This window comes from Suncus etruscus, chromosome 6 (assembly GCF_024139225.1).
Source record: "Suncus etruscus isolate mSunEtr1 chromosome 6, mSunEtr1.pri.cur, whole genome shotgun sequence".
NCBI classification, from domain to species: Eukaryota; Metazoa; Chordata; class Mammalia; order Eulipotyphla; family Soricidae; genus Suncus; species Suncus etruscus.
The window spans coordinates 36,570,388-36,594,218 of NC_064853.1; the positions used below are offsets into that span (position 1 = coordinate 36,570,388).

The 23,831-nt window shown below is 38.1% G+C and overlaps 2 protein-coding genes across 6 annotated transcripts in view; one reads left to right on the forward strand and one right to left on the reverse strand.

The window, feature by feature from the left end:
• The window catches only part of CTPS1 (CTP synthase 1), a 1,052,426-nt gene that overhangs the window by 855,343 nt on the left and 173,252 nt on the right, over positions 1-23,831 (reverse strand). The window lies entirely within an intron of this gene.
• SCMH1 (Scm polycomb group protein homolog 1) overlaps positions 1-23,831 on the forward strand; it is a 207,877-nt gene that overhangs the window by 51,572 nt on the left and 132,474 nt on the right. For 2 of the 5 annotated variants that reach the window (XM_049774735.1, XM_049774739.1), the window contains exons 3-4: positions 22,084-22,152; positions 22,814-22,837. In XM_049774735.1, coding sequence (XP_049630692.1) covers positions 22,084-22,152; positions 22,814-22,837 — 93 coding nt within the window. Of the gene's footprint in view, positions 1-8,925; positions 9,056-22,083; positions 22,153-22,813; positions 22,838-23,831 lie in introns of all 5 variants that reach the window. The other 3 variants (XM_049774736.1, XM_049774738.1, XM_049774737.1) reach the window with 3 other exon arrangements.

Here is a 23,831-nt window from a genome sequence, read left to right on the forward strand (position 1 = left end):
ACCAGTCTTAAGAGAAAAACTGAAAGGCCTAATTTAAGACAAGACTAACCAAAAGACACACCAAATTTCGATATAAAGATGGTATTAAATCCCAGGACAATTCTTTCTCTCAACGTCAATGGACTAAATGCACCAGTCAAGAGACACAGAGTGGCTAAATGGATCAAAAAACTCAATCCAACCTTCTGCTGCCTACAAGAAACGCACCTGAATAGTCAGAACAAACATAGACTCAAAATAAAAGGCTGGAGAAAAATTATCCAAGCAAACAACACCCATAAAAAAGCTGGAGTGGCCATACTAATATCAGATAATGCAAACTTTATACTCAGGAAGGTTGTAAGGGACAAAGATGAACCAGGATCCGTCCCAGGTCGTCTTTGTGTAAGAAAAAGGCCCTGCCACTGTGCTATCACTCTGGCCCCTTGTTTCTTGTTTTAAATAAACAATTTCCTTTCAGAATTTCAGCATTAAATACAATATTAGCTGTGGGTTATATTTCATGGTCTTTTTTTAATATTTTGTGGTCTTTATTGTGCTGAGATATATTTCTTCAATCACCATTTTATTTTTTTACTGAAATGGAATAGGGCATGTTATCAATAGGTTTAGATTTTGTCTAAAGGATATGTACCATAGGTGGCAAATTAACCATATAAATATTTTTAAGCTTTGTAAATTTCTAAATATATGTGATATATAGGCCAAATTCTGTTTGCTAATTTAAAAATGTAAACAAAAATGTATTGAGATATAACTGTGTTTACTTGGTACTACATTTTCTCTGCTTTTATGACTCAGAGGTAGAGTTGAATAAGTAAAACAAAAATTTCATATATCTTGAAGATAACAATATCTAGTGCTTTATAAAAAAAATGTTCCAATCTTTGTTTTAGGATATAGACTTTGAATAGAGTTCTGAAAAGAGGAGAATATTAATTAGTGAAATATAAGTATATATCACAGTACAGTGAAAATAGAGCTTATGAGAAAGTTGGATAAACAAGAAAGTTCCACTCTAATGTAGCTTATGAGGTAGAGTGATGAAGAGATGAAATGTCAAAAATGCTTTGGGTTGAGAAGAGACATAGAAATGTAATGGAAAGAATTTGCCAATAAACATATTTTTGCTAGTTTTTGGGCCTCACCTGCTGGTATTGATGACTTACTTCAGGCTCTGTGCTCAGGGTTAACTCCTAGCAGGGGTTGGAGGCCTTATGAGGTGCTAGGGATTGAGCTCAGTTTAGTCGTGTGCAAATCAAGTTCCTACCACTGTACTGTAGCTTTAGCTTGTCAGTAAAAAATTTTTAGATAATTTGCTAATTAGTATAAGGGCATAATGATGATAATGAGGGGAAGGAAGGAGCAGTATGTATTTAACATTGTCTACTATGAGTCTGGTATTGTTCTAGATGCTATATATTCTGGGTCTGCTATTGTAGATGTTTTATAACAGTAATATATAATATATCATAATATACAATACATTATGTTTTATATATTATATAATATAAATATATTAATATAGGTGTGTTTACATATACATCTCTTAATTTTCCTAGCTCATATAAGAGATGAGTTTTACTATTGTCTTTATTTTTCAGATAGAGAAACAGAGGCATTAGGGATTAAATGCTTTGACCAAGCTTATGTCACTATTAAGTGATAGAATATATACAACTATGTAGAATCAAATTTGAACTGGCTAGAGTACCTTTATTATAAAAGAAGAAAATCCAAAGATTTTCTAAAAATATCCATAAACTTTTAATAAGGCAGTTTGAATAATTTGTATCTTTTAAGCGATAATTAAAAAGAAGACCACAGAATACAGATGCTGGAAGATGAGTGTCCAATTAGATTATATTGTGAATTGAGCAGAATGGGAGAGAAAAAGAAGCAGATCTTTTTTTTTGTTTGTTTGTTTGGGGGTTTTTTTGTTTTGTTTTTTTGAGCCACACCCAGCGGTGCTCAGGGACTACTCCTGGCTTTGCATTCAGAAATTACTCTGGCAAGCTCGGGTACCATATGGGATGCTGGGGATCAAACCCAGGTTGGCTGCATGCAAGGCAAATGCCCTACCTACTGTGCTATCATTTAGCCAGAAGTCAGATATATAACACTATGAAATCTATTATTTAGACATTGAGTTTAACCTTGGTTTTACTAGGAAGCCTTTAACTTACCTTACACATATGAAAGCTGCCATATAATGCTTGAAGAACTGTTACACACAGTTGAGCTAGATAGCAGCCATAATTTTTAAGGAAGGAGAGTATATTTATTATCTCATCTCCCCAGCATGTTACCATCAGGGAGGCATCAAATCTTAGCACACCATTCCTCTTCATACTCTTTTGTCCAATAGGAGCAATTGTTCTTACCTAATATTCTATCACTGTTGTCATACATATTTACCCCACTGAAAATGTATATAAAGAAATTCTTGAAGTTCTGTGAAACTTGCAAACAGGACATAAAAAGAGAACTTTTTCTCTGGTCACTCTCTTGGCCTTTAATATAGTTTCTATTAAAAATTTGGTTGCAAGTGTCCAACAACAGATGAATGGATAAAAATAAGTTGTATTTATACCCAATAGAATACTATATAACTGTAAGAAAAGAACTCTAATAGTTTGCTGCACCTTAAAGGGAACTAGAAGTTATTGTAACATGAAATAAATCAGTGGTAAAGGACAGTTGTCACCAGATCTCATTTATCTGTGGCATATAGAGTAAAAAGTGAAAGGAAGGGCAAGAGAAACAGGAGTTAAGGTGTCTACTTTACATCTGATCAACCCTGGTTTAGTCCTTGGTACTACCAGGACTGATCCCTGAGCACAGAACCAGGAGTAAACCCTGAGCACCACTGGATATACCCCAAAGCAAGACAAAAAAATTCCCATAACATTATCATTATTAAAACAAGTCATCTAAAAATAACTAAATTACAAAAATTAAAAGAGAATGGCATACATCACAAAGAATGAGAATAAACAGTGCTGGCGGGGATGTGGAGAGAAAGGAACTCTTATCCATTGCTGGTGGGAATGCCATCTAGTTCAATCTTTATGTAAAGCGATATGGAGATACCTCCAAAAACTGGAAATTGAGCTCCCATATGATCTAGCTATACCACTCCTAGGAATATACCCTAGGAACACAAAAATACAATACAAAAACCCCTTCCTTACACCTATATTCATTGCAGCACTATTTACCATAGCAAGACTCTGGAAACAACCAAGATACCCTTCAACAGACGAATGGCTAAAGAAACTGTGGTACATATACACAATGGAATATTACACAGCTGTCAGGAGAAATGAAGTCATGAAATTTTCCTATACATGGATGTACATGGAATCTATTATGCTGAGTGAAATAAGTCAGAGAGAGAGAAAAATGCAGAATGGTCTCACTCATCTATGGGTTTTAAGAAAAATGAAAAACATTCTTGCAATAGTAATTTTCAGACACAAAAGAGAGATGGGCTGGAAGTTACAGCTCACCTCAGGAAGCTCACCACAAAGAGTGATGAGTTTAGTTAGAGAAATAACTACATTTTGAACTGTCCTAATAATGAGAATATATGAGGGAAATGGAAAGCCTGTCTAGAGTACAGGCGGGGGTCGGGTGGGGTGGAGGGAGATTTGGGACATGGGTGATGGGAATGTTGCACTGGTGATGGGTGGTGTTCTTTACATGACTGAAACCCAAACACAATCATGTATGTAATCAAGGTGTTTAAATAAAATATATATATAAATAAAGTTTTAAAAAAGTAAAAAAAATTAAAGTTTGGTTGTGGGGCCAAGAGATAGCATGGAGGTAAGGCATTTGCCTTGCATGCAGAAGGATGGTGGTTCAAATCCCGGCATCCCATATGGTCCCCTGAGACTGCTAGGAGCGATTTCTGAAGCCAGGAGTAGCCTCTGAGCACAGTTGGGTGTGACCCAAAAACCAAATAATAATAATAATAATAATAATAATAATAATAATAATAATAATAATGATGATGATGATGTTTGGTTGTGCTAAATTGGAGAATCTGGAAGAACTGGATAAATGTTTAGAATTAAACAACCTTCCAAGACTGAATCAGGAGGAAATAAATAATTTCGAATAATCCAGTTATGAGTTTGGGTATTGAAACAAAAACAAAACAAACAACAAAAAAAAAATGGTGCCTGGAGAGATAGCACAGCAGCGTTTGCCTTGCAAGCAGCCGATCCAGGACCTAAGGTTGGTTCGAATCCTGGTGTCCCATATGGTCCCCTGTGCCTGCCAGGAGCTATTTCTGAGCAGACAACCAGGAGTAACCCCTGAGCACTGCCGGGTGTGGCCCAAAAACCAAAAACCAAAAAAAAAAAAAAGGAAAGAAAGAAACAATAGTGAAAAGTATCCTCAAAAACAAAAATTTAGGTCCAGGCTTGTCCACTAGAAATTCTTCCTCATAGTTTTGTTTGTTTGTTTGTTTGTTTTAGGTCACACCCGGCAGCACTCAGGGGTTACTCCTGGTTCTATGCTCAGAAATCGCTCCACCATCCTTCTTTTTTTTTTTTTTTTGGTTTTTCGGGCCACACCCGTTTGATGCTCAGGGATTACTCCTGGCTAAGCGCTCAGAAATTGCCCCTGGCTTGGGGGGGCCATTTGGGACACCGGGGGATCGAACCGCAGTCGCGATCTTTCCTTGGCTAGCGCTTGCAAGGCAGATACCTTACCTCTAGCGCCACCTCGCCTGCCCCGAACCACCATCCTTCTGCATGCAAGGCAAACAGCCTAACTCCATGCTATCTCTCTGGCCCCATCTTCCTCATAGTTTTTATGAGACCAGCATTACCCCCATATCAAAAGCAGACAGAGGAGCCAGTGATATAACTAAGCACTTATTTGCCTTGCCTGTGTGAGACCTTGAGCTATCTCTTTGGTACTGGGAGAAAAAAAACCCTGCCAGAAGCAGCAGATATTACTAAAAAAATATTACAAATCAGTATCCCTGTTGAACATAGATGCAAAGATCATCAAAATCTTAGTTAGCAAAATCAAATTCAGTAATACATCATCTATTCAACAATACATTACAATCAACTGGGATTCATTTCAGGGATGCAATCATGGTTAAGTATATGCAAACCAATTAATGTGATAGGCCATATAATCAAAATGAAAGATAAAAATCATGATCAGATTAGTGATTACAGAGAGAGCTTTCAATAAGATGCAAGACCCATCTATAATTAAAAGCAAAATAGGATTAGAAGGAACTATAGTAAATGCCATGTACAACAAACCCATAGCAAACATATCCATTGATGAAAAATGGAGTCTTTCTCTAAGATCAGCCACATGGCCAGGGTGTCTATTCTCAAACTATTATTTAAAATAACATTGTAAAACTGAGTAGCCCAGATAACTACTGGCACAACAAGGCCTGGGTAGCATTACATCAATCGGGCCCTTTCTTTTCACTTATAGTCCACATGATCAGGAACTATTGATGGATTCCCATGGTCTCCTGAGCACTCCCTGGCACTCCTATCAAAAAAAGGAAAAAGAAGTGATTGAGGACCCTGGATGTGGCTTAGTGGTAGATTCCTTGCCTGGCATGTGTGTTTTTTAAAAAAAAATACCTGGCACTGCAAAATAAAAGGTGAAATATTGCATTTTGCTACAATTTGGATAGAATCAGAGGGTATTATGCCAAAGAAGTCAGAGGGTGAAGGATAAATAATGATATGTAGGTTATAAAGAAATAAAGGAATAGGCAGTGTAAGTCATTTATGTGCCTTGCACAGCTGACCCGTGTGCTGTCCTCAACATCACCTGTAGTCCTCAAGAACATACTTGGAGTGATCTCTGAGCACAAAGCCAGGACTATGCCTTTAGTACAGCTGGATATGGCTCAGTAAGCTAGCATAAATGTAAAATTATAAGACAAATTACTTTGCCACAAACATTGAACTTCTTTGTGTAAACACTTCTAACTAATCATCATGGTATGAATAAGATACGCTTCTTTTTGTGTTCAACACACCATTTACACTAACTTGCCACGACTAGGACTGGGTGAAATAAAGTCAACAACTCTTGTTCATTATTTTAAAAAATATTGTTCAGGGGGCCCGGAGAGATAGCACAGCGGCGTTTGCCTTGCAAGCAGCCGATCCAGGACCAAAGGTGGTTGGTTCAAATCCCAGTGTCCCTTATGGTCCCCCGTGCCTGCCAGGAGCTATTTCTGAGCAGCCAGCCAGGAGTAACCCCTGAGCAACGCCGGGTGTGGCCCAAAAACCAAAACCAAAACCAAAAAGAAAAAAATATTGTTCAGGGACATCGGGGTAGCTTAGTGGCAGAAAGCATTTGCTTTCCAAGCTCCAGGCCACAAGTTGATCTCTGGTGCTGCTTTCTTGCATCAAGCGCAGCTCTGTTGTTTCTACAGTTTGGGACCCGTGTAGCTTCAACACAAGATGGTCAACACACCTTAACCAGGAGTGTGTCCACTGGTGAGCACATGTGTGTGCACTGCAACTACCAGTCCCCTAAAAAGAACTGCAACCTAGTGCGAGCATTGCAGTCAGATGAGCGGCAGACTCCCAATAAGCACCATAAGCAAATATGTTCAACCCCTGGACATTGCAACAATAACGTGTGTGTGTGTGTGTGTGTGTGTGTGTGTGTGTGTGTGTGTGTGTGTGCGTGCGCGCGCGTGTGCGTGTGCGGCCTACTGAGGCTGCATTTAAGACAAAGGTAGTTACCGCTCCCTGCATTTTTATTAACCATTATCGCTACTGTTTTGCTTGTTAAAGAAAATATCGACCTTCTCTGGGATTCTCTGTGTGCATTCACCGAGATGGTAATTGCTACAGAGGGGGCAAAGGGCTGTGGGGTGGGGGGGAGATAATCACCAAGGCAAAATGTGCTCCATCTTCTTTGTTTCCATCTGCTGCAAGTACAGGCAGGATTTATCGCTCTCTTTGAAAAGGGATTGCCAGCTTTCTTCCCTTCCCCCACTCTTGGTGGATCATCCCAGAGGAATATTATCTTATCATCACAGTTATTTCCCAATGAAGGGGAGCTGAAAGGCACTAGGAATACTTACTAATAAAAATGAGGGCTTTATCAGTGGTACATTCCTGGATAGTCCTGTGTCTCCTCCCTCCCCTATCACTTGTGCTCCATGACCACAGTAGCACAATATTCAACTCCCATTTTTCCATCTGATCTTACGGTTCAGCATAGGATATGGTTTATCACCTTATGTTCAGGAATACATTCAATGCTTCTCTCTCTCTCTTTCTCTCTCTCTCTCTCTCTCTCTCTCTCTCTCTCTCTCAGGAATACATTCAATGTCTCTCTCTCTCTCTCTCTCTCTCTCTCTCTCTCTCTCTCTCCCCTTCTCTCCCTTTCTTTCTCCCTCCCTCCCATTGATGCTTCTCTCTCTTTCATTTCTGGAAGGAAACAAACTCTTCTTCCTTGTTTTTTTTTTTCTTCTTTCCTTCCTCCATGCTTCTTTCTCTTTCCTTATAAGCCTGCATTAGCTGCTTTTATGTTTTTTAAGTTCTGTGCATATTTAAAGCCTGTACCTTGGAATATTTTCCATTTAACTGAGTTTTCTTCATTAAATCCCAGATTATGCCTAGTCAATGCACAGATTAAACTACTAAGCATCGTGTTTTAGTTTTTACTGTAGTAAAAATAAAGATCTTCATTCATACCTGATTGTAGTTCTTCCTGAAGCAGGTCCTTTTTACATGAGAGGCATTAACTAAGGGTTTTTTTGTTCATTTTGGTTTTCCTTTGTTTCCTTTTTTTAAAAGATGTGCATTGTAGCAATGTAGTTAAGATCATGGCTTTGGTTCATAGCTTTTGGTTTTCTATTGACCAACCTCTTCCAACAGTTAGTCAAACTCTGGGTGTCATTTTCCCGACTAGCAAAAAGGAGTATTCATCCACACTAAAAGGTATTATACTGATGACTCAACAAGATGGTGCTGCTTCGATAAAGAAATAAATACTGCAGTGATTTAGGAACTTGCCTTTTAGGTGGTTGACTTGGTTTAGAACCCTGGCTCTGTAATATCCCCAGAAATGAGTGGGAATGATCCTTGTGCACAGAGCCAAGAGCAAACTCTTACGCACCCAACTGTGGCCCCAACCCTCTCCACTTCCATTGGTGTCGCTGAAATACTTAGCAAAGATCTTTGACATGGACTAGGTTCAATTCTCCAGCACTGCATGGCCCTATCAGAACCACTTGAAAGTGACCCTTGAGCACAGAGCCAGAAGTATCCCCCAAACATGCTGGCTGTGACCCCAAAACAAAAAATAAACACAAATTTAAAATATCTATAATGTTAATAATTATTTTACAATTGAGAAAACAAATGATTATTTAAATCTAAATTTTATCTTAATGTATCATCGGGATGTATCAGACATCTTAATATCTCATCACTGTACTATTTTTGTTTCAAAGAATTGTCTGTGGTGACAAATTTGTCATATTTTGATAAGATGTTTCATAGCTATTTTTTCCCTTCTGTTTTTTCTTCCATTCTCTCAAGTCAGAGCATCAGAAAAAATGAGGGGACAAAAGGGTATAACTTGATGATGATAATGGACTTTCCATTGTTTTTAGAATATTCTTATTTTCTGGTTTCATGAGTTAATTGGAAGCCTTGTCTCTGCATGTGACCAAATTTAAATCCCAAATTTAGTGAATACCTAAGTTTTTTATACCTATAAATATATTTTATATCAAGTAAATCAAGAATATTTACTAGAGATACTGCCTAAGAGATATTCTTACAAGATCAAACCAAATTCTAAATATTCTACTTTCCTTAATGCCTTAGCCTAGTTTGTTAAGTCCCAAACTATATAGTGTAATAAGTGTTTTCCCTTCCTTCCCACTCCCATTTACAGATGGAGAATTTAATAAGCCCAGAAACTGACTTGTCAGAGTTCAGAACAAGGGACTGGTGGACCCAAGGATAAATTCCAAAATTCTTAACTCTGTGGCCAGATTTTAGTACATTGACTATGCAGCCTAGTGGTAAGTATCTTTTTACCCAGTCCTCGAGGTAAGAAGGATTAAGATATGTAGCAAAGGGCCGATGAGATGGCACAGCGGTGTTTACCTTGCAAGCAGCCAATCCAGGATCTAAGGTGATTGGTTCGAATCCCGGCGCCCCATATGGTCCCCCGTGCCTGCCAGGAGCTATTTCTGAGCAGACAGCCAGGAGTAACCCTTGAGCACCACCAGGTGTGGCCCCAAAAACCAAAAAAAAAAAAAATGTAGCAAAAACTAAATTGAGGAAGGCATTATCCTGTAGCTAAGATATACATTTCCAACGTCTTTAGATGAAGTTAGAAGTTGTATTTTTTTTGTTTGTTTGTTTTGTTTTGTTTTGTTTTTATGTTTGGGCCATACCTGGTGACCCTAAAGGGTTATTCCTGGCTATACGCTCACAAATCGCTCCTGGCTTGGGGTACCATATGGAACACCTGGGGATCAAGCCTTGTTCTGTCCTAGGCTAGTGTGGGCAAGGCAGACACCTTACCACTTACACCACTGCTCCAGCCCTGGAAGTTGTACTATTAAAACACATAAATATATCTAACTGTTCAATTACATTAAGTTGTTAAGAAAATTATTAAAAAAGAAGTAATAACTAAAAACCCATTATTTCATGATTTTTTTGTTAGGAACCATGTTAAATAATTTGTATCAAATGTCACCAGACCCTGAAATCAACAATAGCAATCTGGGTAGTATAGTGCTTTTGCCTTGCACAGGGTTGACCCAGGTTAGATCCCTGGCATCCCAGCAGCAGTAATTCCTGAGCATCAAGCCCCTCACCCCCAACCCAGAAGAGCAGTTTTGTAGCAGTTGTGGCTTATAAACCTACCGTATTTATTCGAGTATAACGCACACCCATATATAACGCACACCCCTCATTTTTGATTAAAAATCGGTATAAAATTTTGTTTCACACCAAGCATTGTAATTGACAAAAAAAAAACATTGTTGAACACGTGCGGCCATGATAAAAACCATTTATTGACAACGTAAACGTATAAACTCAATACCAAATAAAATTACCGATAACAATATTTAAAATGCTTCCAAGTCAGATTCATCATCAGATACATTCAAGAGTTGTTCCCATTCTTCTCGAGTCAATTTTTTCATCAGTGTCCCAGTTGGCAGGAACATCTGTTTCTCCAGTTTCTTCACTCTCTTCTGAGTCTGAATTCCACAGCAGGTCGTCTTCTGTGCAGTCCATTTTATTGCTGTTGCCTTCTTCAAAAATCTCTTGATCATTTCTTTTGGTATGCCTTCCCATGATGTTTTAACCCAGGATGTCACGAGAGATAGGCCAGGTTTCTTGAGGGCTTTTTTTTTTTTTCTTTGCCCTTGCTTATAGTGTGTGGCTGCAGCCCAGAAAAGGCTCAGTGCGAACTCACAATTCTCCTGCGCCTTCATTGGACTAGCTGCCACTGCCACCCCACCCCAGCCCTCGTTTATAACGCACACCCAAAGTTTGATTTTCTTTTTTTGTAGAATTTTGTGCGTTATACTCGAATAAATACGGTACAGCCAATTTTATTGGCAATCTAATAGTTTGTTTTTTTTTTAATTAAATGGAAGAGTATTGCGGCCAGAGCAGTAGCGCAGTAGATAGAGCATTTGCCTTACACAGGACTGAATTCAGAATTCAGTTTCCCTTATGGCCCTGCCAGGAGTAGTTTCTGAGTTCAGAGTTCAGAGTTAACCCCTGAGTGTCACTGGGTGTGGCCCAAAAAACGAGAGAGAGAGAGAGAGAGAGAGAGAGAGAGAGAGAGAGAGAGAGAGAGAGAGAGAGAGAGAGAGAGAGACAGAGACAGAGACAGAGACAGAGAGACAGAGAGACAGAGAGACACAGAGACAGACAGAGAGACAGAGAGAGAGAGGAGGTAGGAGAGTGTCTAGATTCTGAATAAAAGTTTAGTTTCATAGAAAGCAAGAACTTTATCACAAATCTCTAAAGATAAAAACTTTTTTTGTGTGTGTGGTTTTTGGGTCACACCCAGCAGTGCTCAGGGGTTATTCCTGGCTTCAGCTCAGAAATTGCTCCTGGCAGGCACGGGGGACCATATGGGGCGCCGGAATTCGAACCGATGACCTCCTGCATGAAAGGCAAATGCCTTACCTCCATGCTATCTCTCCGGTCCCAGATAAAAACTTTTAATTACAGTTTTCTTGTTTTATTACGGCTTACCCATTTTCTTTTTTCTTGCTTGGAAATGGCTGAGGTGGCATGAATTGTCTGAGATTAAGACTAACTTCTCTACTATCGCATTAAAATCATTGTTTTCTCTGAAGTTTTATGTCCTACTTCTACACTTAAAACGGTCAAAATCGGGGGCGGGCAGGAAAAAAGAAACAGTCAAAATCCGTTCAACGATTAGGAAGTTTGAACAAGCAAGCCATGCAACCAAGCAATGGTATAAATGGACTTCTAGAACAAAATAGGATTCTTCATTATTTTTTTCCTTCTATCTTCTGTGCTTATAGGTTGTTGTAGCTATGCATTCTCCATTATTGTAAAAGATACGGCCACTAACACTATTCTTGTGTTCCTTTCTCCCCATCCCTTCTTTTGGCCTTCCAAGAGGGCCCAGGGATTACTCCCAGTGATACCATCACTGATTCTGGGGATTAAGTGCTGCTCAGATCCTCCACTGCCAGGGACCATCAGGGTCTTCCCCTCCAGTGCTTGGTACTCTATGGAGCTATTTCAGTTTGTGGAGACTGTGCAGTATTGGGTATAGGACTGGGTCTGGCACACTGTGCTGTTCCCTGACCCCTAGAATTATTATATATTTTACTGTTTCTAGCACCTCTTAATTCATGCATGAAGTTTTGTCATACTTTTATCGTACATAGAGATTTTTTTGAAATTTCACATTTGAAAAATAATGTGTGTGTGTGTTTGTGTTTGTACACGCACACACACACCATACCTGGCTATGCTCATTGTTTACTCCTGGCTCTGTGCTCAGGGATCACTCTCAGTGGGTTTTGTGGTACCATACGCAGTCCTGGAAATTGAATCTGGATATGCTGTATGCAAGGACGCATCTTTTCCACTGAACTCTGCCTCACCCCAATAATATGTTTTGTTACAAACACACTGAAATTTTTTTCTGACTACCCTGAAGGTCAGTTTTAAATTTTAAATTAGTAAAATTAAAGCAGTTGCATACTTCCTTATTCACATTAGCCACATTTCAGGTTCACTGTAGCTATATTTAGCTGGTGGCTGTGAAGCCTGAATGTAACAAGAAAAATTTCTTTTTTATTTCCTCTTCCTGATATACTACCCAGTCTCAAGACTTTATTTATTTATTTGTGTGCTCCTTATTTTGTTTAAAAAAAAAAAAAACCTTTAGGACTGGAGCGATTGCACAGTGGTAAGATGTTTGCCTTGCATGCAGCCAATCCAGGACGGACAGTGGTTCTAATCCCGACATCTGACATCCCATATGGTCCCCCCAGCCTGCCAGGAGCGAATTCTGAGCTCTAAGCCAGGATAACTCCTGAGCGCCACCAGGTGTGACCCAAAAAAACAAAAACCAAACAAACAAACAAACAAAAAAAAACCTTTAAAATGGTAGTTTATATAATATGGTTACAATAGTGTTTATATTAGTGATAAGGTCACTTGCACACCAGCAACACCATAGTACCCATGACTCTCCAACCACTGTCCCTAGGTCAATTTTCAGTCTTTCCACTATTTGGAAATAAGTTTTGTCATTCAAGGCCAAGGGTTTGTCATTGTTCAATATTGTCTTTTATTTTTTTCTGTTTTCTACAGATGAGTAAGATAATCAGTATGTTTTTTCTTCTCTGATTTATTTCATTTAACATAATACCCTCCAGGTCTATCACATTGCACTAAATCACATAAATTTTTCTTTTTGTATAGATGCATAGTATTCCATTGTGTGTGTGTGTGTGTGTGTATCTCCTAACTTTTATTTTCTTTTTCACCTGTTGTTGGACTTTGAATTGTTTTAATATTCTGAATATTATACTGAGTGCTGTAGTAAACAAAGGTGTACATACATCTTATTTCTTTATATGTTTATTTCTTTATATATATTTCTTTTTTGGGGGGGGGGTCAAACCCGGCAGCGCTCAGGGGTTACTCCTGGCTCTACACTCAGAAATCACTCCTGGCAAGCTCAGGGGACCATAGGGGATGCTGGGATTCGAACCACTATCCTTCTGCATGCAGGGCAAATGCCCTACCTCTATGCTATTCTCTGGCCCCTAGATATATATTTCTTTAAATAATAAAACTTTATTTAAAGTTTTACATTTGGGGTGGGATTCTATTCCAAGAATAAGATTCACTGGGTTGTATGAGATTTTTGTATTACCATTTTGAGAAATCTCAGTGCTGTGTTCTTGCCAAGATTGTATCTTTTAAATAAAAATTTTTTTTTTTTGGTTTTTGGGCCACACCCGGCGGTGCTCAGGGGTTACTCCTGGCTGTCTGCTCAGAAATAGCTCCTGGCAGGCACGGGGGACCATATGGGACACCGGGATTCGAACCAACCACCTTTGGTCCTGGATCAGCTGCTTGCAAGGCAAACGCCGCTGTGCTATCTCTCCAGACCCTGTTTTTTTTTTTATTTATAGCCTCTCCCCAGTTGGAATGGGATTCTTCCCTTATTTCTTATCCCCAAAGATATTTTATTTCAATACCTATAATACTTTATCACAATTATATAGCTCTCATTATTTAAAAATTTGGGGGGGGTTTGGGTCACATCCGGCAGTGCTCAGGGGTTACTCCTGGCTCTGCGCTCAGAAATCACTCCTGGCAGGCTCAGGGGACCATATGGGATGCCAGGATTCAAACCACCGTTCTTCTGCATGCAAGGCAAATGTCCTACATCTATGCTATCTCTCTGGTCCCATTGTTTTAAAATTTAAAAGAGAGATTATCTTATCTTTATATTCCTTTCCCCAGCACAAGACTGAACCTATATATAGTCTATGATTTTTTTAAATGAGTGAATGAATATAAATTCAATCTGGAAATGGCAAACATTTTAGAGAGTTATTTTGAAGATGATTTCTAAATTACCCAAATTGTCAAATTGAAAATGACATAATAGGATTTAATCCTCTGCTCTTTGAGCTTTAACATTGCATTTCACTCATCCCATTAATAGACATGAGGTACAGATAAGAGATGTACATCAGTAGACTTCATATTGATAGTTAATGGACAGCATATGCACATGCTCAAAGATATGCTGTTACTATCTCAGCCCACAGTCTTTAATGAAGTGTAATTCCAAGATTTGAAAGGGTAATAGACTTTTTTTTTATAATTAAAACTCTAGTCATGAGTTCCTTCTCAACTTAAAGAAGTTTAACTTTTTTTTGGTGACAAGGATCATTCAGTCTTTCTGCTTGTGCAGTTTAGGGGATGCATGACATCCTCTGTGGAATAGTTCTCATGGCCAGAAAGTTGCTCTCTAACATCTGCTTCCCTGCTTCCAATAAAAATGTCACAATGTCACAATAAAAATTATAAAAAAAAAAAGTCACAATGTGATACCCTTATTGGCCATCTCAACGGAATGTAATAATCTTCATGATGCGGAAATTGTTTCTCTTTTGCTTAGTGATTTATCTTTGGTACTTAGAGTAGTACAAAAATAGCAGGTAGTAAAGGTTATTGAGTTAATAACAAACCTCTGTAAACAGGTTATACACCATTAATTCAATTCCAGTTTTAAAATTTTTAGATTGTCTTCCCTTAAGACTCTTTAATTACACATATTTTATTGATGTTGTCTCATCAGCCTTTCTCCTCTTTTCATGGCACTATTAAATGTCTGCTCCAGATCTTTTACCTGAGATGACATATATCCAATGCCTATCACTGGGTTTTTTTTTTAATGATAATAGTATAATTTTAATCTAAAATGAACACTTAACATTTGACTCTTCTAACATACCAGAAATTCATTTGTTGTTTCTTTAATTCATTTTCAATTGTGATAAGGTATATTGTAGATAATATTTGTATGTATTTCAGTTACATTTACATTTACATCGTTGTGCAAATATTGCTGCCATTAGACTTCAGAATATTTTTTACATGGCAAAACTAAAAATGTACCTAAATAATACCAAATTTATATACACACATATTCATAAGGTAACAACTGGCAGTGCTCAGGGGACCATATGCGATGCTGGGGGATCAAACCCAGGACAGCCACATGCTAGGCAAGTGCCCTACTTGCTGAACTATAATTGCTCTGTCTCAAGCTCATTTCACTACATTTGATCTTACCCAAAAGGCTGGGAAGTGATGCCAGGTTCATTTTTTATATTAGCTTAGATAAAGTATGGTTGAAATAGTAAGCTTGTAGTGAAAAAAATGCATATACTAAAGTCAGTATTTGTATGAATTATGTTACTGTAGCTATAAATAATCTGCATTTATTCTTCATTCATTAAAATTAATTCTTTACATCTGACTATAGTGGTTCTTTGAGTATTAATAGTTGTCAAAATTCTTGCTATGAGAGTATGCATTTAAATATTGACATCTTAATCTGTATGATCATTTTCTATTACTACATTATTGTGATTTTCATAGAAGCAGCTTTATTTTGCATGTTTACTGTATGCTAAATCCAAAATTCTAATTGGCTTGATAGTATTTAGCTCTGATACTAGTGAGTCATAAAAGAGTGAATTAATCATAAAAGAATAAGTTAACATCTTGGAGATGTTAACAGGAAGCTATTACAAAGTGACATTTATCATGGAACATGAATAAAAATCTTCCAAATAGGGGCAGGAGATAGGAGATTTTTATGCTTGGATGCAATTTAGGGCTTGACATTCAAAGACTTTGAAAGGGTTGTAATAAGTCTGAACTTATGTATATTTTTAGAAATGTAATGTTAAAGTACAGATTGGAAAGGGATGAAATAAGACAAAGTACGGAGTCTCAGCTTTTGTTGGTCAAAGTGCAATATAATGAAATATTTTCTAATTTTTTTCATTGTCTTTAAAGAAATTAGGGGTTGAGAGAGGTAGGATAATGAGTAAACTGGAGAGATAGTATAACTGTGGGTACAATGGTTATAGCCAGAGGGATAGTATAGTGGCCACATGCAGGTAGGTTCTAGCCTCACCACCCCTTATGGTCCCCCAACTTGCCAGGAAAAATTACTGAGTGCATAGCCATGACCATAAGTTCCAAGCACAGTTGGGTGAGGCTCAAAAAAAAAAACTCAATATGATTTTATTTTTATTGCTTGAGGTACTGTGATTTCAGTACACAGAAACAAATGGTTGTACACGTACCACATCATTCATATTACATATGTACATAATTCTTTTTTATTTGTTTTTTGGGCTATACCCAGCTGCACTCAGGGTTTACTCCTGGCAGGCTCAGAGGACTCTATGAGATGCCAGTGATCAAACCTGGGTCAGCTGCATGCAAGGCAAATACCCTACTCACTGTGTTATCACTCCAGCTTCACATGTACATAATTCTAATACCATATCTATCACCTATTTCCCACCTTGTTCCTTAAAGGTGTCCAAGGCCATTCCCTTTCAGCAAGCTTACTGCCCACAAACTTGGTTTTGTGAGCCAAGTATCCTCTTGTGTTGCCTTTGATTCTTTGATATCTTGTGTATCTTTAGTTCCTATATTAGAGAGATTATTCTATTTCTATCCCTTCTGACTCACTATGCTCAACATTATATACTGTAGTTCATCCATATTGTGGTGAATTGAATAATTTTGTCCTTATAGCTGTTTAGTATTCCATTATGTATATATGTATATATATATCAGTAAATAAATATACCTTTTGCCCTTTTTGCCCATTCATCTATACTTGGGTGGGTAATGAGTTGTTTCCATATATGAGCTGTTGTACAGCTGTAATGAATATAGGTGTGTACATATGATTTTAAATTAATGGTTCATGTTTAGTAGGTAGTGCTACACAATAGTATTGCTGGGTCAAGGTTGAACCAAATGACATTCCCACCAACAGTGGATGAGAATTTCTTTCTCATTATTTTCCCACAAACACTAGCTGTGTCTATAAATGCTGTTCTTACTGACATGATACATGTTAGTCATGTTTTTTTTGGGGGGGGGGGCCACACCCGGTGGTGCTCAGGGATTACTCCTGGCTGTCTGCTCAGAAATAGCTCCTGGCAGGCACAGGGGACCATATGGGACACTGGGATTCGAACCAACCACCTTTGGTCCTGGATCGGCTGCTTGCAAGGCAAACGCCGCTGTGCTATCTTTCCAGGCCCAGTCATGTTTTTGATTTGCATTCCCTAATCATGAGTGACAAGGAGAAGTTTTATATATCCCTTAGCTATCTGTAGGTCTTCCTTGTGGAAGTGTCTTCATTTCATCTTTCCATATTTTTATTCAATTTTAAGTGATTATATTTATTTTTGTTGTTTTTTGGGGGGGTTGTTTTGTTCTTGTTGTTGTTTGTTTTTTGGCTCATAACTGGAGGTATTCAGGGGTTACTCCTGGCTCTGCACTCAGAAATAACTCCTGGCAGGCTTGGGGACCATATGGGATGCCGGGAATAGAACCGGGTCCATCCAGAGTTGGCAAAAGCTCTACCGCTGTGCTATCGCTCCAGCCCCCTTTTGTTCATTTAATTGCTTTATTTAAGCACCACAGTTACAAAATTATTTATTATTGTGTCATATAGAGTGCACCCTTCCTGCCACTGATATTTCCCATTTCCCACCCATCCACACCCCTGTCCCTCGCCTGTCTCTAGGGTAGGCAATTTGCTTCTCTCTCTCTCTCTCTCTCTCTCTCTCTCTCTCTCTCTCTCTCTCTCTCTCTCTCTCTCTCTCTCTCTCTCCCCTCAATCTCTTCTTTTTGACACTGTGGTTTACACTATTGTTGATGTAGGGATGCTTGCATGTCACTTTCTCCCTTTTCAATGCTGAGTTCTTGTTCAAAGTGATCAGTTCCAACTATCATTGTCCTTGTAGACTCTTCTCTACTCAAATTGCACTCACTGCTCTTTGTGGCAAGCATTCTACCCTGTGATGGACCTCCTGGCCCTTATATATTATCTCTGGATATTATTACCATATTATCTTTTGTTTTCTTATATCTCACAAATGAGTGAGATTATTCTATGTCCATCCCTTTCCCACTTGCTCATTTCATCTTCCCATTTTTTGGATGAGATTTTGGATTTTTGTTGTTGGGTTTTATGAGTGCATTGTAGATGTTGGATATTATAGCCCTTTATCTGATACATGAGAAAATTTTCTCCCATTCAGTAGGGTTTTATTATTATAGCATGAGTTTCTTTCGCCATGTAATGATGCTTCACTATATGTAAATCAATTAATGTAATGCACCATGTCAATAAAAAGAAAGATGAAATCATACGGTCATATCAGTTACACTGGGAAAGCTTTTTCACAAAATTGGACATCCATTCATGATTGAAAAAAAAAATCTCTAGGAGGGGCCAGAGAGATAGCACAGTGGTGTTTGCCTTGCAAGCAGCCAACCCAGGTCCTAAGGTGGTTGGTTTGAATCCCGGCATCCCATATGGTCCCCTGTGCCTGCCAGGAGTTATTTCTGAGCAGATCATCAGGAGTAACCCCTGAGCCCCTGAGCGCCACTGGGCATGGCCCAAAAACCAAAATAAATAAATAAATAAATAAATAAATAAATAAATAAATAAATAAATAAATAAATAAATAAATAAATAAATCTCTAGGAGCCAGAGTGAGATAGCACAGCAGGTAGGGCATTTTTCTTTCACATAGCCAACCTGGGTCCAATTTTCAGCATTTCATATGGTCTCCTGAGCCTGCCAGGAGTAATTTCTGAGCACAGAACTAGAACCCCGAGCGCCATTAAGTGTGGTCCAAAAACCAAACAAAAACAAAAACAAAAACACCTCCCAAAAAACAGGAATAAAAGGAACATGCCTCAGAATAGTAATAGTCATCTACAGTAACCCCATAGTCAGTATCATACTCATGTATAAAAATCTAAAGGCTTTTGCTCTGAGATCAGCAGAAGGCACGGTTTCCACTGTGACTACTCTTATTCAACATAGTTTTCTTTTTAGTTGAACATAGTTCTGAAAGCCCTTGCCATAACAGTCAGACAAGAAAATGATAGCAAAGGAATCCAAATTGGAAATGAAGTCAAACTCTTACTACTTGTAGATGATAATGAACACCATAAAATTCCAGTTCTTTTTTTTTGTTTTGTTTTGTTTTGTTTTGTTTTGTTTTTGTTTTTGGGCCACACCCAGCGATGCTGAGGGGTTACTCCTGGCTGTCTGCTCAGAAATAGCTCCTGGCAGGCACGGGGGACCATATGGGACACCAGGATTCGAACCAACCACCTTTGGTCCTGGATCAGCTGCTTGCAAGGCAAACGCCGCTGGCTATCTCTCCAGACCCAAAATTCCAATTCTTAAAAGATTCTTAGAAATAATTAAATATAGTAAAGTAGCAAATTAAAAATGAATGGACAAAAATTCATGGCATTTTTGCATGCAAATAATAAACTAGAAGGAAAAAAAGATTATTTCTTTCATCCAAAATACCCCAAAACATCAAATACCTGAGAACAACAAGGGAACTAATGGGCTACAGCAATAGTATATTAGGGAAGGTGTTTACCGTGCACGTGGTCAACCCAGGTTTGATCCTCGACACCACATTTGATTACCCAAGTCCCGCCAGGAGTGACTTCTGAGCACAGAGCCAGGAATAAGCCCTGAGCACTGTCTCATGTGGTTCCAAAACAAAAACAAAAGTAAACACGGAAAATGAAAGACTTATACAGTGAGAACTATAAATTTGCTAAAATAAATACAAGACACCCAGAAATGGAAAGCTATTCCCTGTTCATGTGTTGGAAGAATCAACATTATCAAAATGACCTTTCTACCTAAAGCATTATATAGATTAAATGCAGTACCCACTAAAATTCCAGTGATGTTCTTCAAAGACTTGGAACAAACTACTAAAATTTGTATGAATCCATAAAACTCCCCAAAGAGCTTTTTCCTTAAGGGGGAAAAAGATAAAATAGGAAACATCATAATTTCCAATTTTGAACTAAGTACAAAGCTTTATTAATCAAAACTGCATGGTATTGGCTAAAGATAGACCTGCAGACCAGTGGGGATTTTAGAGTCCTTAATTTAGGACATATATATATGGACAATTAATTTACAATAAGAGAAAAAAATCTGAGCATTTGAAGTGTGTTTATCAAATGGTATTGGGAAAACTGGATAGTGACATGTTAAAATATGAAATTAGAGTGGTATATTACATCATCCACAAAAGGAAAGTCAAGATAGACCAGAATGTAAAATATATTGATGAAAACATTGATAAAACACTTCAGGAAAATTGACTGCAGAAGCCAACCTCAATGAGAAAACTACAGGCTTAAGTATGGTCCAAAAACAAAGAAGATATGATGAAATGGGTAAAGAATGAAGAATGATTCAGCTATGAGAAAAGAGAAAATTTTTTAGTTTGCTACAATTTGGATGGAAGTGGAGGTGTCATGCTAAGTGAAGTGAGTCAGAAAGTAAAATACCAGATGTTCTTGTTCACATCTGAAATATAAAGAAACAAAATGATTTAGGGATTTGAGTGGCAGTACAGCAGGTATGACATTTGTACAAGGCAGACCTGGGTTTGATCTCCAGCATCCCATATGGTCCCTTGAGTTCTGGCCAAGAGTAACCTCTGAGCATTGCTAGTGTGGCCCAAGTCCTCAACCCAAATGAAGGAAATTAGACAATTACCAGTGGAAACAAATTCTGAGACATGATGTGTAGGACTGACAACTATGGAGGTGAAGGATGGTATAAAGAAAGACTAGAATAATGGAGAAACACTGGTGGATAAATTGGTGCTCTGAAACTACAAAATAATGACTTTGGTACTATTATAAACCAAGATACTGAGTATATCATGGTGAAACTATGAAAGGAGGTTTTTCTATTTCATTTTTGTTTTCTTTTCTTTTTGGAGTCTTGCCTTCCAGGTTCTACTTGTTCTAGGAATTCCAAGAGTTTCTTTTAAGTTTCATTGTTTAAGTTAAACCTTATTTAATCCCTGAATGCCTTTTATTTTTCTTTGCCATTAAATCTGACACCCATTTTCTTTTTCTTTTTTTATTTTGGGCCACACCCAGTGATGCTCAGGGGTTACTCCTGGCTATGCGCTCAGAAATTGTTCCTGGCTTGGGGGATCGTATGGGACGCCGGGGATCAAATCACAGTCTGTTCTGGGTCAGCTATGTGGAAGGCAAATGCCCTAACGCTGTGCCATTGCTCCGCCCCTCACCCCCATTTTCTTTTACTAGATTTCCCCCTTTGAATTTTATCATTTGAATATTATTATGTTACATCCTGGATTCTGTTTATAGTAGTTTCCTTAAATAAGTTTTAAGGGTATGTTTCTACATTTGTATTATTTTATTATTTAAAATAGTATCTTTTTTTTTTTTTTTTTGGTTTTTGGGCCACACCCGGTAACGCTCAGGGGTTACTCCTGGCTATGCGCTCAGAAGTTGCTCCTGGCTTGGGGGACCATATGGGACACCGGGGGATCGAACCACGGTCCGTCCAAGGCTAGTGCAGGCAAGGCTGGCACCTTACCTCTAGCACCACCGCCCGACCCCGAATAGTATCTTAAAAGTAATTTAAAAATATTCATAAGATGCTTGTAAATTTGAGATGTTTTCAGCACAGGAAAGAGAACTTAATGGGTTGAGCACATATTTTACATGCAGGAAACCTGGATTCAGTCCCAGTGCTGTGGGGTTTTCTGAGTATAGAGTCAGGAGTAGTCTTTCAGCATTAATAGGGTATGACTCCAAGAACAAAAAAATAATAATAACAGCAACAACAATAATAACAACAATGATAGCTAGAGAATATTTGAGTCCTGTAGTTTCTTTCCACTTGACTGTTTTCTCTCTCTTTCCTCAGTATTAGACTGGAATGATGTTAGAAAACACAAGTACAGTGACCTCTCAGAGTCTGCATCCCCATATCAAGGTAAGAAAAAGAACTATTATTATCATGGAAATCTTTTATTTGACATTTCTTACTATTTATCTTGCTCTTATACTTGCCTGAGTATTTCAACAGCTAAAGAGAAGCAAAAGAACTCAATAAATACAGGACAATATTGAAGAGTATTAGAAGTATCTATCTAAAGCTTTATTTGAGTGGAAACTTAGATTTTGAGTATAGATCATCTCAAACTTTGAGATTAGCTAATGTGTTTCATAACTTTAAGCACAGGGTTTATTGTTTATTTTTTAAGACAACATGATTTACAGTACTGTTAATGATAGGGTCTTGTGCATTTAAACTTTAACATTAGGCTTTCCATTTCCACCAGAGTATTTCTCATTCTTGCCCAAAAATCCATCCACTTCACCACCATATTACATTGCTATGTTGTCTTTAGCCATTTGTGATTCCTTATTATGTGTATCTTTCAATCATTCTTTATTCTTAAATCAATTTTTTGGAATTTATATAATTTTTTACTTTAAAATGTTAAACATGAGAGTTAGGCAGAATTGGATGATGGACTTCTACCACCTATTAATAACAAACTCTTGAGTCTTTGTTTTATCCAAATACTTTACCTTTATATCATTTTAGTTTGTCACATGATTTATGCTGTAACATTTTTTTTCTTTACTAGAAACTACTGACATCTTGGAGCTAGGTAAGATACTTTTCTTGAGTTTCTATTAAATAATAGATAGTTACTAAAGTAGGAATTACATGTAACTTTTAAAATAATTACATGTATCCACATATGAAAAACCAGTAAATACAGTGACTACCTATGATCAATGTGACTCATTGTAACTTTCATGTTAAATGTTTTTTAAAATCAGGAAACCACAGATAAGTAAATTTGCTAATAAGAAAAGAAACTATGGGCCCGGAGAGATAGCACAGCGGTGTTTGCCTTGCAAGCAGCTGATCCAGGACCTAAGGTGGTTGGTTCGAATCCTGGTGTCCCATATGGTCCCCCATGCCTGCCAGGAGCTATTTCTGAGCAGACAGCCAGGAGTAACCCCTGAGCATCGCCAGGTGTGGCCCAAAAACCAAAAAAAAAAAAAAAAAAAAGAAAAGAAACTAAGTTAAAGGAAAAGAGTCTAATTACATAGAGTACAAAGAACAAAAGAACTCAACAAAACTGGAAGTAATTTCTGAATTCACGAAATTTCCCCAAAGAAATTCACACGCACTGTCCTGTCTCCGAAACCTCTTGAGAGTGGGCCAAAAAGGGCCCAGAAAAATAGCACTCCCAGAGGCTCACCCAAGGGCCAGAGCGCCAAAGAACTGTGTCGGACCATGAAAACCGGCTATCCGCAGTATTCTGCAGAAAGGAAGGTCACCTATTTGTGACTTCAGGCTGGGAAAATCTACGCCAGCCCAGTGATTCCCGACTGTGAGTGTTGCCTGTGTGTGTTTTTCCACTGTCCTGTCTCCGAAACCTCTTGGGAGTGGGCCATAAAGGACCCAGAAAAATAGCACTCCTAGAGGCTCCAGAAGAGTGTGGCCACACACTCTTTCTACCCAATGAACCCCACCACAACACTCAGAAAAAAAAATCACACTACAAGCGGGAAAATGGGGAAACCTCGCAGTCAATCAACATGCACAGAGAATGAAGATGATAGCTCGGATGACCTAAAAAACTTCGACCA